At 40.9% G+C, this 16,295-nt stretch overlaps 1 protein-coding gene across 50 annotated transcripts in view; it reads right to left on the reverse strand.

The window, feature by feature from the left end:
* The window catches only part of RIMS1 (regulating synaptic membrane exocytosis 1), a 231,932-nt gene that overhangs the window by 92,652 nt on the left and 122,985 nt on the right, over positions 1-16,295 (reverse strand). For 38 of the 50 annotated variants that reach the window (XM_082218205.1, XM_082218188.1, XM_082218179.1 and 35 more), the window contains 9 exons: positions 15,105-15,204; positions 12,807-12,930; positions 9,649-9,695; positions 8,086-8,198; positions 6,442-6,572; positions 5,362-5,533; positions 5,097-5,253; positions 3,041-3,112; positions 240-396 (listed from right to left, as the gene is read on the reverse strand). In XM_082218205.1, the coding sequence (XP_082074331.1) occupies positions 240-396; positions 3,041-3,112; positions 5,097-5,253; positions 5,362-5,533; positions 6,442-6,572; positions 8,086-8,198; positions 9,649-9,695; positions 12,807-12,930; positions 15,105-15,204 (1,073 nt within the window). The remainder of the gene's footprint in view (positions 1-239; positions 397-3,040; positions 3,113-5,096; positions 5,254-5,361; positions 5,534-6,441; positions 6,573-8,085; positions 8,199-9,648; positions 9,696-12,806; positions 12,931-15,104; positions 15,205-16,295) is intronic. The other 12 variants (XM_082218186.1, XM_082218211.1, XM_082218181.1 and 9 more) reach the window with 2 other exon arrangements.

Consider the following 16,295-nt stretch of genomic DNA (forward strand, 5'->3'; position numbering starts at 1 on the left):
GGGTTTCATGTGCAGCTGCCCAAGGAAAACATCACCTTCACATTTCTTTAATCACAATGGAGACAATCCGGCCAAAGTTAAGCCCTTTTCAAAGTTCTCTCGATTTGAGCGGGAGAGTCTTAAGCACACATGTTAACAACTCTCCCAACTATAATAAATGGAACTAAAAAGAGCTCGGCTTTGGCTGGAGTCTGCCCAATGTGTGTTGATGATGAAAGCAGCTATATTTTGAAGCCTACCTCTGTAATGGCACATTTGGTAAACGAGAACGGGTCCTGCCCTGATCGTCACCACGGTGAGGAGATACAGATCGTGAACGATGATGGGTTGTTCTTTGCTGTTCTGGCACAGTTAACGTTGTAGATTTACTTTCTCTAGTGCTAGACCTATAGCCTACTGGTAGAAGTGCAACAAAATGAAGTTAGTTCAGGTCAGAAATGGCAAGTGTTCATATCTGGACTAGTCTTTTCAGGAAAACATCTCTTTATTGATTACAAGATTTTCAGAGTTGTGCAACTTGTGAAAATCCTGAAATGTCATGCAATCAGGGCTAACAATTAGCATTATATTTAAATGTAATGCGAATATGGGGGGAAAGGTACAGACATACATACAGGAGAATTTACGTGCAAGACTGCAAAATTCCCAAAGGTGAGAAAGTGAATAGGAGCAGAAATAATACCTACAGGGTTAGGTATTATTTGCCACAAGCGTCACTTTTTCAGCTCTTCAGTCTTTTCAAATGAAATCTATGCATCTGTGGCTGCAATACTGAAACAAACTGATTTATTCAATTCATCGAGTCTATGGAATTGCTTATGAGTAAATTGTTTTAGAATTGAAGCCTCTGTTTCAGTTTCATTTAAATTATCTGCTGACGTGAGTATGGTACACAAGTCATTTGACCCAACGTTGCTTCATATAAAATGATCCACAGAACTTGCTTTACATTCAAGGAAACATAAAGATGTCACTACTAATTATTGTTAGCCAGAGGCCCAACACCACAGAACAAAGCTAGATAGGCAAAAAGAACCAAGTCTAAGAGAAAGGTACCCATATGCCATCAAGTTAAAAAACTATTTTATTAGCTAAGAGCCGAAGGCAAACACAGATTATACTTTCCATTTAGGTAGTAAAACCCACCTATAGTTTAATATTGGAAGTAACATTTTGTCTTCCTGTAGTGGGGTGGGGGGTGGGGGACACACACCGCTGAACTGCACAGAAAACCCTCTTCTTCCAGAAGATGAAAAGGCCCCCATTCAATAGTGAAACTTCCCCGAGAGAAGAAAGGCCAGTTATTTTAAATCAGGGATTAGCAATGTGGCGCCCTCCAGACATTATTTAACTATGAGTCCCATCAGCCCCTCACAGTTTGACCAAAAGGCAGTGATGATGGATGTTAGAGGTTAGCAGTATCTGGGGGGGGGCTCATGGATTACCCTTGTATTAAATGAAGTCCCTCAGACCAAGTTGATAGCATGACAAGAAAGCAGCAGCTCAAGCTCTTTAAATTAGCCCCCTTTAGTTAGAAGAAAAGCTACATGAAGGATCCATAGGGGACTTCGGATTTGAGGCAGGAAACAAGGGAGATTACAGGGAACCATTCTGAAGATGTATACATCCAAAGCATATGGCATGCACCTCTCTTGTAATTTTTGTGTGACAGCTATGTGGAATGGAAGATGCAGTGCGTTGTGTGTAGAAAACTTGCTGAGAATGACCAGGACGGGAGGGGCACCCTCCCACAGTTTCAATTACTCTGGCGTTAACTGAACCGCATTCTTATCTTGGAGAAAACCAGGGATTCACACACATACACAGAAAACCTAAGTACAGAAAAAGGAAACTGTATGTTTCTTTCATTAAAAGTCACTATTAAACTCCCTAGGGGCATTGGTACTCAGTTAGTCAGTAAATATAAAACAACGTTCAAATTTTTCAGGTCCCGCTGTTGAAGCTAATGGGGTAATTTATGCAGTTGTGCTCAAGTACTGTTCCAGAAAAATTGTCAAAAATGGTCTAAGTTACTATTTTTGTCATCCTTCTTGAATCTCTAGTTAAAGAGAACTTCACTGCCATCTTTAATGTGATAAGCAACTCTTGTCAGTAATATTAAAATGAGTTTGTAGACACAGGCAAACTACATCATATTAGATGTGTCATGTTCAAAGAAGTATATATATATATACTAGTCAAGATTAAATTGGCCACAATACTAGACAACCATAGTAAAGATGGAAGGCTTTTGAAAATTAGTACTGCAGCTGATCACCAAAATATTTTAACAATTCAAGCTGCTTTTCTTGTTCAGGCAGGTGATTGGCAGCAGAAGAAATATTCTCAGAACCTGCAGCAATGTTGAGCAATTTTTATCTTTGTCTCTGTGTAACAACTGAGAGTCTCCCTCTATGCACACATTTTGGATAATGATAACTTGTGAGTGCTTATGAGAATTATAAAAGATATAGCCATGCTTCATGCACTTAATATACAGTCATGCATTTTCAATATATTCCATGGTGAACCTGTCTAAGATATAAGCAAGAGCAAATGCATCAAATGGACAATATGTTTCAGTTAGACATTTTAATTAAATTTTTTATTTTTTGCATTTTTTCTTATGCACAGAAAAATAGCTTCGAAAAGCAGCCTCTACCCTTGTAATATCCACAATTTTATTAGCTGTATAAACAGAAATATCAAGATTGCCATGCCACTGTTGCTGTTGCTTTTTATTATTGTTTGTCCGATTGATTTTTGTTAGATTTTATTGTGTTTTAAACTGCTGTAAGGAACCCTGAGGCAGTAGAAAGGCAGGATATAAACATTTCTTATTAATGCATAATACATAAATGCAATTAATACACAATACAGATTTTTTAAAAAGGTTCACCATGGAATAAAGAATCAAACTACTTTCTAGAAAACATAATCTCCCAATTCATCATCTTTGAAAACTCTAGAAAACCAAACTGGAAGGGAGAAGGGAGAAGCAAAAGCAAAGGATGTAGGACCATGCTCTTCACCCACGCACCTGAAGGAACTACTCCAATACCATCATCAACATCATAATCTGAGATGTCACTATCACTGATTCGCTGAGATCCTGTGCAACAGTAAGGCAAATAGATACCTGTATACTTGGTTCTTTTGTAAAGGGCAGAAATAAGTTTAAGTAAAGATTCTTGTCATTATGGAGAGTCAAATATGGGATGCATTCATATTTAAAAACAAGATTTTATATATATTTTATATATATATTATTGTAAAATGGCTCAGAAAGGAGACATAGTACCTGGGTAATGGCACCAGTCCCAAGTATACTTACTGCAAGTTCTGTTGAAATAAAAAAATTGTGCCAGCCTGGATGAGTAGGCCGACATTATCTACAGCAGTGCAAACAGTAACTTGCATAGCTTTGGAAAAGTGAAATTAAATGCCTGCCATGAGGGGCAGAACTTGACTGCTCTGCCTCACATACCAGTGCAACATTGTCTTACTAAAATGATCCATAAGGTTGTGGGTTCGTATTATCCAGCAACCGTCACCATATTGTGTCAGAGGCTGTTAACAGAACAGCATGCTGGATCAGGCCCATCTAGTCCAGCAACCCTTTCTCACAGTGGCCAACCAGATGTCTACAGGGAGCCTGCAAGAAGGAACCAATCACAAAAAGCACTCTGCTCTTGTAGTTTCCAGCAACTTGTATGTAAGCCCGCCTTCCCCGGTCCATGTGACTGGTAGGAGCCTCTCATAACCCATACCCAACCTAGCCTAAAGTTACATTCCATGCCTGAAATCCAGTGTTTCTAGCTGCTAAAGAACCATGTAGGGCTTGAAAGTTCAGCTTTTCATGGACTTCTTTTCTTGGAATCTGTTGAGTTCCCCACACCCCTTAAATGTACACATTTTCTGGGCTAGAGAACAGTCATGGTCCTGAAAGTTGTTTAAAAGTCAAAGGAACTTTGACCTTTCGTTGGACTTAGTACAGAGTTTCAAATACATTGCCACAAATGCAGTAGCCAGAGCTATACAATGAATATTAGTGCCAACAGCCAAGAATCAAATGTCATAATCTTCCAGTGACATTTACAGGACCCCACTTGCTGAATACAGTGAAATTGCTTTAGAAATAAATTGGACTGGAGATGACAGCCACATTGTGTTAGCAACAACCAAGTTGGCATAAGCTAAGTGAACTAATATGGAAACAGTAAAGGTCACTGAGGGAGTGTATGCTGCTCAGCGCTGTTGCTTATCAATGCTTGGATCCTAAGGTAAGAGAACTTTTGCTGGGGGTGGGGAGTTTCTTCCCCTCACTGTGTAGCCACCTGTGAACATCCAAAAAGACACTCCAGAGAAGCCTTTTTCTACCTTGTGTCTTTAGGGGTTGTTGGACTACAACTCCCATCATCCCTAGCTAGCAGAACCAGTGGTCAGGGATGATGGGAGTTGTAGTCCAACAACATCTGGAGACACAAGGTTGAAAAAGCTGCTCTAGAGGGTCTCCCCCAGCAGCCCCCTGTACACGTCCCACATAATTCAGGAGAGGCTTTTGGTAGGTCGCAAAACAGGATCATTGAATCTGTCAATTGGTTTCTCTCAGTCATCAACTGCAGATGCATTTTTGTACACGTTTCTTGGCTGGAGAAATTTACTGCAAAATTCAGAGAAGAGCAAATTTCAAAGCACAGTGATGTTTCAGTTTGTATAGAATTACAGAATCATAGAATGGTAGAGTTTGAAGGCATCCCAAAGGTCATCTAGTCCAACCCCCTGCAATGCTGGAATCTCAGCTAAAGCATATTGTTTCAGAAAGTGTACTAACGTAGATTAGTCTTTAAATGTGAACTGAACTCAATTTCTTCCCCATCCCTAGATGCAGATGGCTGCAGCGGTGAGAAAACCTTTCTTCTGTGAACGTCCTAAACTTATCTTAGGATCCAAGCTGAAATTTTCACACCCATTCTTATTCAAGTAAAACTCCGGAACCTTTTAAAGAAGGCAGCTGCTTACATGTTCTAAAGGTGCTAGTACACCTTTGTTATCATAACAAACTAGCCGAAAAGAAAAAGGAGCCGTGGACCTACTTTGTAATTTTTTGCTGGAGCTTTCTCCGCCATGGGCATGTCTCCTTGGCATGAAAGGTGATGGCTGAGGCAGAGGTAGTGAGGATTCATCATGCGTCTGCAGCGTATACCAATGTGGTTCATCATCTAAAAGTGCTGTCTCCAGCTCTATAAGGATCTATGGGGAAAGGGAACAAGCTTCATCAACAGAAAACAAAACGCTCTGGAGATCCTGTCACATGTCTAAAGCAGAACTAGTTTGCAGTGCCAACGTATGCACATTCACCTCCCCAAGAAAGTCGCTTTCTTCTTCTTGCACTCTGGGCTGATCCCAAACCGTGATCTCCAACATCCGTTCTCTAAAATCTCTACGGTGCACGTGGGAATAGAGAAAAGTTTGGTTCCATTTTGGTTCTAAGCTTTTCTTTACCGTTTTGGTCCTCCTCTTACTCTTATCACTGAAACAAACAAAGAAAAAACAAAACATTGTTGTAAATCACAATGCAGGAAGCAAGGCCTCTGACTCACCCCCTACTACTACCATACTTATTCTGCTGGGCTACCCCTGGTAGCTGCAAAGTGAGGTAAGGGAGCACTACTCAGTTGACTGGTGGCCTTGTTTCTCAGCCACAGAGCAGTGCTGCCAGGCCAAGAACACTCAACAGTCAAAAGGGCTGAAAGGGGACATTCAGGTTGTCCAGCAGCTATAAACATAGGAAGCTTCCTTAAACTGAGTCAGACCACTGTTCCGTCTAGCTCAGCCTTGTATACATTGACTGGCAGTTTCTCTCCAGATCATCAGGCAGGGTTCTCTCCCAACCCTACCTGGAAATACCAAGGATTGGATCTGGGGCCTTGTGTAATCAAAGTAGATGCTGTACCACTGAGTTTCAGGCCCTAGGTGAGTGGAAGGACTAAGGGGCAGGCAAATGAACCAAGCCATTATGAGAGTGATCCATCACCCCAAGTCCATTTAGTGAATGAATTATTGGTAACACAAGCCAGGGGTTGAGTGTTTGGTACAAAAGTTGCACTCAAAATAAAAGACCAAGGATTGGACAAAAATACTTTTACTGTATTTTCCATTGTGGAAAGTTTCTTTTCCTACAAATCCCTTCCATCAAAAAGGATTCTAACTGCTCCCCCAATGAAAGATACAGTTCATGGTATTAACCCTTATTCAAAGATGGCCCTTAGAACATGAGGAGTCTCCATGAGGAGACTGGAGTAAATTTGTCTAAATATAGGGCCATTCATAGATTGATTTTTCATGGCTCTTTTAGAAAAGCATATAAACATATAATATAGCAATATATTTTTTCAAACTATTTTTTCAGTAGAGCATGTTTTTCATTTAAAGAGCTACCTTCTGTCCGGAAGGAAATACATTTTTACATAAGGATTTCTCGGGCGTCCATCTATTCTGGGTGGCAGGTCTGTTGCTTGAAGAACATTCACTATTAACTGATGCCCAACTTTATCATACCAAAGCTTTACCTAAAATGTTATAAAATAATTGTAAGTTATCAGTCCAGAAAATGCATTCATTTGGATTCATATCCAATCAGATCCTTGAAACTTGAGCTGGGGTAAAAATATGCTCATTTTAAAAAGGCAAAAGTAAAATACAGTATTGTAAATTTAAATATCCACTCCTCCCTTAAGCCTAGCCACAATATACTTGATTAATTGATAAGATCTTGGGCATGATCCACTGAAACTGATGGGCAGGAGATTCAGGACAGACAACGGTATTTCTTTCCATAGCATTTAATTAATTTATGGAATTCAATACCAAAGGAAACCAGTGATGGTCACAAGCTCAGATGCCTTAAAGAGGGTTAGACATGGAGGATGAGCCTGTTAATGGTGAATAGTCATGATGGCTATATCCCTGGACAGTTTACAGGGCAGGTATGATATAAAACACAGTAATTAAGATCAACGAAAAGCTAAAACAGACAGCAATTCCCCCCCCCTTGTAACAGGTGCAGTATAGAGAGTTTGCAGATTTAAAAGACAATTGAAAAGCATGTGTGAACTTTCTAAACATCTGGGTAGGCTTGTCTATACAATAATGTTTTTACCCAGCACAAAATAGAGTACATTGAAAGGGCCTGCTTGATATCAATAGGCAAGAAGTTTCAATTCTTACAAAAGCAGCATAGGTATTATGTGGCATCTGTTGAAATGCAAATTCTGCCAGCCTAAGTGGCTGATTGAAGCCCAAGACCTCTAAAGAGGATAAAATGAAGAGATCTTTCAGGTAACCTGGATGCCACTGACCAGTAGCTGCCGAGGAGCAACAACGGCAGAGGGCAGTTGTCTTCAGCCTCTACTTGCCAGCTGTCCAAAGGCATCTGCTTGACCAATGTGGGAAACATGATGTCAAACTTAAGCGGACCTTTTGTTTGATCCTGGAGAACTCTTATTATGTTCTTATTAATGCATGTTTATCGCTTGATGACTGTTATATCATGGGATGACTTGCATGTGTAAATAAGCTACCCCAGATCAGTATGTTTTGCTGCCCAAAGTGATTCCCCCACCCATTACTAGGGCCAAAGTCTTGCCGCACCAGTTCTCACCTTCATCTACCCTCCTACAACTTGCTGCATTGTAGAACCAGCCCTGCTATACATGGAGGTGTTTTCATTGAGTCAGTTCACACATCTGACCGCGCAGCAATCAAGTGTGGAGAAATCAAGAGGACAGGAGGTAATGTGGAAGTTGTATGTGTGGTGTTATATCTGGGATAGCCTATGCATACATCCAAGTCATCACTGGATGATCTAGTGCTGAACGTTCATACAAAAGCATTGCTTCCAAAATGTCAACAAAAACATTTTCTGCATACAATTTAGGCTGCACAGACGTCAAATAAAAAACAAAAAGGAAAGGCTAAAATTTTCACTGACATTTTCCTCCTAATCTGCTCAGTTTTGTAACCTATACCTGAACAAAAACAGCAAACGAAATGTGCTGCCGGTGAACACCATTTTGTACTTACAGAGAGCTGCCCAGGCAGGACCTGTGGAGCATCTTTTAGGGCTCCAGGACTAGTAGGGGAAATAACAGAAATTGACGGCCGTTCCATTTTTTGAGATTCAAATGAACTAGAACCTGTAAGGTTGGGGTGGGGGGAGAGAGAGAATGTGAGGGGGAAGAGACAGCAGTTTAATGCAAGATACACCAAAAACAATTTCATTACTGCTTCTGCTTTTAACATGTAACATTGCACACACTGAACCAACTACTCTGAGATGCCGAAACCAATGGGTTGACTATTCAACAAGAGAAAGATGATTCTCTTTCAAAATAAATGAGGGGAGGGTGACAAAAAGGTCTTCACCAAAATAACAACAGCAATGATGGTGATGATAAAAGAAACAAAGTACCTTCCCTTTGTAGCCCATTTTCCATAGCTGCACATTTATTTATTTTCAAATCTTTATAGAAAGGAAAATGATAGAAAAATAGAGGAGCAGGAAAGGGAAGGGGGGAAAATTGAAAATTCTGATAAATGTCATTAAATGATGGATTTTCAACAAAACATTTGATTTTGAGCAGATGCAAAAACAAAATACGAACACTGACAGCCTTTCCACTTGGTCAATCAAGTAATAATCCTGAGGCTATTTTCAATGTCAATATTCTATCCAGTATCAAGGGGACAGATAATCTCGCTACAGGGGAGAACATACTCTGTACAGTATAGTAATAATAAAGAATAAGAATGGGCAAGACATTCTTTGCTAAAACTTGGAGAGTGATATAGGTCTCAAAGATATTATCTAAATTTTAAAATAAAAGGTTTGCAAAATGTAAGTTGCCTTGGGGGTCATTTTTTTCGGCCAAAAATTGCCTCATAAATAATTTTATAAATGAATAAGATGTGGGAGGGAGTACTGTTGTCACCATTTGTTAATCAGAAATAAAGTTGGTAGTGGAATGCTAAAGGTGTTCAGAGAATAATATCACTAAGAGTGATATTCAGCTAAGTTGTACTCTGAGCAAACTTATTGAACTTGATGGGATGAGAACTAACATTGGATATCACCCTAAATTTCACAAATATTCATGTGGCACATGCAGGAAAAATGGATTATGACCTCTTATGGGCCTGTTATGATTGTGCAACTATATACCACACAACAGCTGCTGAATGTTCTTCAGTTTTTGCAACTGAAACACAACCTGGAGGGAAAGTTAATACACATTTGCAATTCAGGGAAATGAGGGCGCAGGAAGACCCTAAGTTACGTTTTCTCATGGAAAAACTCTTTTTTGTCAAAGCTTCATTTTTATGTGGAATTTTACCACACCACAGAAGAAACAATCTAGCTAGTTTCTTGGAAGTGAATTCAAACCATCAGTTCAGGTGGTGACATTTGAGAGTTCTCACCATTGAAAGTGTAGGCATATCAGCACCAACCTTTTGTGGACTGAACCCAGTGGTATCAAAAGTAGTTTTAGACAAAGATTGTGCTTACAGACTGCATAATGCTGCATATATTCTTCTAAATAATTTTATTTCAATCTAAGCATAAGCAAGAACAAAGGAAATACTCACTAGATTCTAGTGGAGGATGAGAAGTCTCGGGAATCCTTGGAATGTCACTAAAATAGGTATAGAAAAATTAGAAAAACCTGAACAGCTTCTCTACAAAACAAATACATGGACATTAGAGGGAGGTAATTACTTAATTTTCAACAACAATTACCCTCAGATTTTCACTCATGGCCCTGAAAAATCCCCCACTTACAGGTCTTTGTTAGATATATTGTTGTTTTTAATTTAACTTTTCTCTCATAGTGCTATGCTGAAACCCATCCTCTGTTTTTGCAAAAGAGGCTTCATCTTCCTTCTTCATTCCCAGGTTGCTTTACAATGTCTTTCAATTTTCTTTAGAATTTTGATGGCACAGGGCTGAGCTTACCTAATTGTTGTGAGGGAGATGAGGGCACTGTGTGTGTTTCTTTCCATTACACATTTCTCTAGTAGTCTGCAGCCTTCCTGGGTGCCTGTATTTCCTGATCTGAGAAAGCCCTACAGGGACTGATACTTTATGACACCATCATCTAGGCTTTAGCTAAAGTGTGGGAAATGTTGTCAAGCCCCTGGAATTGCACTTGCTGATTTTGTTTCAGCAAAAAATCCATTTTTTAAAAACCCTCCCTGCACTGATTTCTTTAAAAGCGAAAAGATCACATTTAACAACAAAAACAACAATCTATCAGGAGGAATGTATGCAGTCTCTCCACATTCCCATGCTTACAGGAAAGCCCAGCTGAGATTTTCTTAAGTTACAGACACCTAGGAAGGCTGAAAATTCCAGCACCAGAGAGATGATTTGTAGAATGAAAGGACATTCACAGAAGACTTTGGCCACCTCAAAAATAAGGTAAGTATAACAAAATCCCACACCCCATTCATGAAACTTTTCCCTCCTCCTTCCTAATTTCCAAACGCGATTCCTTTTTTTCCATTAGTAAAGCTGGGATTTACAATAGAACTTGATGATCCTAAGGGACACAGCACTAATGTACATTTGGTTTTGACAATGATTACAACACAGACAGCAACTTCAGTATGAACACACTATCAGGTTACTATTGCAGTTGGATGTTCCACAATATTTGTAAAATCACACAACAAAGGGAAACACGTTAGAGAACAGCTAGTGATTCTGACTTTCCCCCTTTTTGGAAATGACCCAAATTGTGTAACTCACTAGAAGTTTCTATACACGCGTCTCAAGGAGTTTGCTGAATGAAGCCTATGAAAAAAACTTACAATAACAAAGAAAAAACCAAGAAAATATGGAAAAGGTAAAAAATAATAATAAAAGTATATACACATGGAAATACAATACACATGGAAACTGATATATCCCTAAATAGGGCTGCAATTCTAAACACAGTTACCTGAGAGTAAGCACCCTTGAACTCAGTAGGATTTACTTCTGAATGGGCATTGTACAGCAGATGTGGAGAACATTCAGCCCTCTAGATGTTGCTGAACTACAACCATCAGCTTCAGGAAGCCTAACCAATGGTAAGTGATGATGGGAGCTGTAGTTCAATAGTATCTGGAGGGCCAAAGGTTTCCCACATCTGATGTATAGCATCATGTTACAGATTTACATGCAGTTCTTATACATTAGCCACTGAAACAGCAAAACATGCTCCCTATTAGTGGCTCTCAGTCCAAAAATATTTTGTTTGCCCTTGAGCAGTTCACAAGAATTTTTACCTTTATCCACAAATTTTAGTTTTACACTTGGGTGGGGATTTACCATAATTTTATGCTGGGGATTCACCTGAATCTATAAAGTCCCCTGGCAGCATGAGATTTTGCTAGTCCCTTCCAGGGGTCTTAGGCATAGCATGTGTCCAGAAATGGTGCATAGAGACTTGTTCAATAGCTTTAAACTGCATGATATGGGCAAGCCACTTTCTGCACACAAGCCTTGATTATTCTCTCACATAAACAAAGAAGTATTGTGGGTTGCACAGAATCCAGGGAACTGTTGTCTGTGCCACAGTAATGCCACAGAAACCCAACCCTCCACTTTTATATAAATAAACATGGCACATAAAGAGCTACAACTCTTAAAACGCCGCACATCCCTGCCCAACCTCTATACAGAGCAATGTGGTTTTCTCAAGAGGTCAATCCACTTAACAGTGGTTGTACCCCTTCAGTCCTTGTCCATTTTATTTATTCTTAAAATAGCTATGTGCATATATTACAGCAACAATAGTCCTCTTCCAGCATTCCTAATGTAGGGGAAGGTAGACATCCAGTGAAGATAACCATGCAAGCTGTGCCCCTCTTCCGTCACTCATCTCATCACCTTCCAGCTCGTGAAAGCAGACAAGCTGCAAAATGAAGCCTTATGCATTCATGGAAAATCAGGATTCTAAAATGAGTGTTGGGGGATGGGAGTTCATGAATACAAAAGGCTCCTCTTGGAAACATTTGCCTTCCACAAACTAAAAGGAGACTGAAATGGTGACATGGTTTGGGGCAGTGGTGTCGCAGTGGGGTTGGAGGGTGGTACGCCCCAGGTTCCATGTCTGCGGGGGTGAGGGGCTCTCGGCGGCACGAGCAGTCATCGCGCCGCCGCGGCCACATGTGGAGGCTCCTCTGTTCGTGGCTGCAGCCATGAGCAGAGGATCCCGGCACTGGCAGCAAACCGCTATGTACAGAGCATGTGTGACGTCACATGCATGCGCTGTACATAGCGGTTTGCCACTAGCGCTGCTCCAGCACCGTACGGATGGCTGCAGCAGTGACGGAGGGATCCCGGTACCGTCCGTACGGTGGTTGAGTGGCACTGGCTGCAAACCGCTATACAGCGCATGTGCGGTGTCGCTACGTACAGCACATGTATCATACGTAGTGACTCTGCACATGCACCCTATCTAGTGACGCCCGCCCCAGGTGTCATGACGCCTTCCTTCGCCCCAGGGTTTGAGGAGCCCTCCAAGTTAAACCACCTCCTTTACTTTCTCCTGAGAAATGTCTGGAAAGTGTGTGTGTGTGTGTGTGTGAGAGAGAGAGAGAGAGAGAGAGAGAGAGAGAGAGAGAGAGAGATTGAGAGAGGGGGAATGTATGTGTGTGTGCACAGACTGAGTCACACAGAGAAACGCTTACATAGTTATGACGGCAAGATTCCACATGTAACATTGTGCATTTTACAAAACGAGTGATTCGAACCTTACCCAATAGGCCTTGAAACAATAATTTCAACTTGAGGTTCTGATTTTGATTCTAAAATAATGTTGTAAACTTCTTCGTTTGTAGCTCCGGGAAGCGGTTTGCCATTCCATTCTAGAACTTCATCACCTTGAATGTAAACACAAGGGAGGTTTCATCTCCTGCCTTTCATATCACTTTGCACAAGTACACACAAATAAATAAATAAGCTTTCTTTTCCAGGCTTACAGATGATCAGTTTATTGAATATTCATCCTGATAAGTTTGCAGAAAGCTTGTGTAGAAGTTATACAGTGCCTGCTCTTTATTTAGCATCCATTCTGATTCGTTTATGCACAGGCTATACATCTGGAGGCAGCCCTGTTTAGGGAAGTTTTTAATGACTGATGTTTTAATGTATTTTTAATCTTTTGTTGGAAGCCGCCCAGAGTTGCTGGGGAACCCAAGCCAGATGGGGGGGTAGAAATAATACATTATTACTACTACTACTACTACTATCATCATCATCATCATCATCATCATCATCATCATTATACAACACCCACTATTTATTAAGCATTCATCTTGTTTATTTGCAATAAGGTTATATGACTTCCCATCAACTGAACATTATCTCATTTTTTTCATGCGCATTTTCTCATCACTTTCCCTATCATAAAATGTCTGGCTCTTTATTAAGTGGGTTTTTTGTGCCAGAGCACTTTAATCCATTTTAATTGTGTAAAACTAAATTTGCGACAGAATCCATCTTCTGTGTATGCTAGTGACCTCTTTGTACGCCGGCCAGACAGGAGATTCCTGCATTGCAGGGGGTTGGATTAAATGACCTTTGGGGTCTTTTCTGACTCTACAATTCCATGATTCTATGAGAAGCACCCTCTTGGCCAATGCATGTAGACAGAAGTAAGCTCCTCCAAGTGGCCAATCAAACACCAACACTTTCTTAAGGGGCTTCAATGTTCAAAGAGGCTGCTCAAAGAGCCCTGGCTCTTTTTCATGCCAAGCAGACTGCTGTTTGACGATCCTCCTGTAAAAGCTTAGTTCAGTTCATTTTGTATACAGTGTACTCTGAATACAAACACAATCGCAGAATCACAGAATCACAGAAATCTAGAGTTGGAAGGGACCTTGAGGATCACCTAGTCCAACTTCTTGCAGTGCAGGAATCTTTCACTCAACCTGGGGCTCGAACCCTGAGATTAAGAGTCTCATGTGCTACCAACTGAGCTATCTATATGGAAATAAAATCCACAGATCCAAAAAAATTGCAAAGCCCCCAATTTTCATCACTTCCCATCATTTTCTATAAGGAGTCCTTTACTGCACCGAAGATGATTTTCCTTCTGTATTCCGAAGTTTCTGTCCGCCTAACACAGAATGGGGAGTCCAGGCACTGGCACAGCTCTGGCCCCCAAGCAGATCTGCAGAAGCACTGCATGTATCCATTTATTTTCAGGCTTCCATGTTCACTTAAGCAGAGGGCGGCAAGCATGCAACCTAAAGGTGCTTCTTCTCATGGGGATCAGTGCACTCAACTGGGTGGATTCATTTAGGGCCCATTTTTGCTCATGTAAGCAATTTGATAATAATGTCAACATTTAATATTTAAATGCTATTTTAAAAATTAAACGTGTTATTAAATGTTTAATGCACACATAAGGAAGTCCTTCCAATTCTTTATATAAATATAATGCTTTTTAAATTTTCCCCATATATAAATAGCTGCTTCTAAGGGCAACCCGCACACTATTACAAACAGTAAAGATAGTGATTGTCAATATATTGCTACCATCACATTAGACTGAAATATTTTATTGCAAACTTTAAATTGGGAAAGGGAACCTCACGTCTGGAGATGAAATGCAGCACTCTAGGCCTCTCCATCTGGGCCTTGGGACTCTCCCTATGCCCTGCTCCCTCCCCAGGACTCAAGCCCTGTCCTCACACCATGCCCCGCACTGAGCCCACTCCACACTCCCCATGAGAACTGCTGCTTGGCTGAAACATGTCCACTAATTATCATAATGCCTAGATGAAGGTTGGGGAGTGGTGTGTGTTGTCTGTAGATGTAAGAACCTCTGACTTTTGCATGACTGGAAGGTAGCCCACTGTACATAGTACGTAAGGGTCAAATCTGTTGCTCTGCTTGCCTTGGCCTCTGACCCCACCCAGCTCTGGCCCCCAGAAGGTTTAGGGGAAATATGGTCCTGAAAAAGTTCTGCGTTCCTGCTGTAAATGCAGCACAAAACACAACAGTAGTGCTGTTTTCGCAACATCAAAAATAAATAAAGTGGCTGAATTACCTGCTCTTAGATGTCCCACCACATCAGCCAAGCTACCTTTCTTTACTTTGGTAATGAAGGCACCAAGTCGTCCTAAATCAGTCATTTTTCCTCCTACTACCTGAGTGGGTGGGGGGGAAAGTGTCAGTTTTCAGAATACAGCGAATTACATTTGAAGGAATGCAGTGAAAAACTATTTAATCCAATAGACAGCTGCAAGCTACCTCTCACGACTTGCTGACCAGAATGTTTACACACAGGCCACACAAGTTCAAAGTTAAAACAGTCCTTGCTGAAGTGATAGTTTATGTAATGTTCAGAGGCCTTATACATGTACAGTGGTGCCTCGCAAGACAAAAAGAATCCGTTCTGTGATTCTCTTCGTCTAGCGGTTTTTTTGTCTTGCGAAGCAAGCCCATTGACGGATTAGCGGATTAGCGCTATTAGCGGCTTTTAGCGGCTTATCGGATCAGCTGATAAGCGGCTTAGCGGCTTAGAAAAAGGGGGGAAGGGGGGAAAAACCCGCAGGAACTCGCAAGACATTTTCGTCTTGCGAAGCAAGCCCATAGGAGATTCGTTTTGCGAAGCACCTCCAAAACGGAAAACTCTTTCGTCTAGCGAGTTTTCCGTCTTGCGAGGCATTCGTCTTGCGGGGCACCACTGTAAAACTATATTTCTATAAGCTCTCATATAAACAGATTCTAGGTCAAAACACGGATTATGAATGTTAGGAAAGCCTGCTGGACCAGGCCAATGGCTCATGCTAGTCCATCATCCTGTTCTCACAGTAGCCAAACAGATGCCTGTGAGAGAAGAGCAAGCAGGATTCGAGCACCGGAACCTTCTCCCCTCCTGCAGTTTCCAGAAGCATTGCTACTTCTAACAGCGTCCTGAGTAGGAATCACATAGGTTCCTGATTGGGCCCCTGTGGGAATAGAATGCAGGACTAATGTGCCCTTCTGTCTGATCTAGTAGGATGATAATCTTATGATTATTATTTTCCACTTCCCATTAAACTCTAATCAAAGGTTATGGCCAGCTTGAACCTTTCTATGAAAGAAGCATACAATGCTCAGTCCATGGCTATTTGAACTAGCAACCTAATATGCATTCACTGTTCTTAATGAAGGGAGATGTTCCCCTATCTGGAAAGGAGTTTGGAATTCATCTGTCTATATTAGGAAATCAGAGGTAGAAAGTGAAAGGTCAGAA

This window comes from Podarcis vaucheri (genome assembly GCF_965113315.1).
Source record: "Podarcis vaucheri genome assembly, chromosome: 3".
Lineage (NCBI taxonomy): Eukaryota > Metazoa > Chordata > Lepidosauria > Squamata > Lacertidae > Podarcis > Podarcis vaucheri.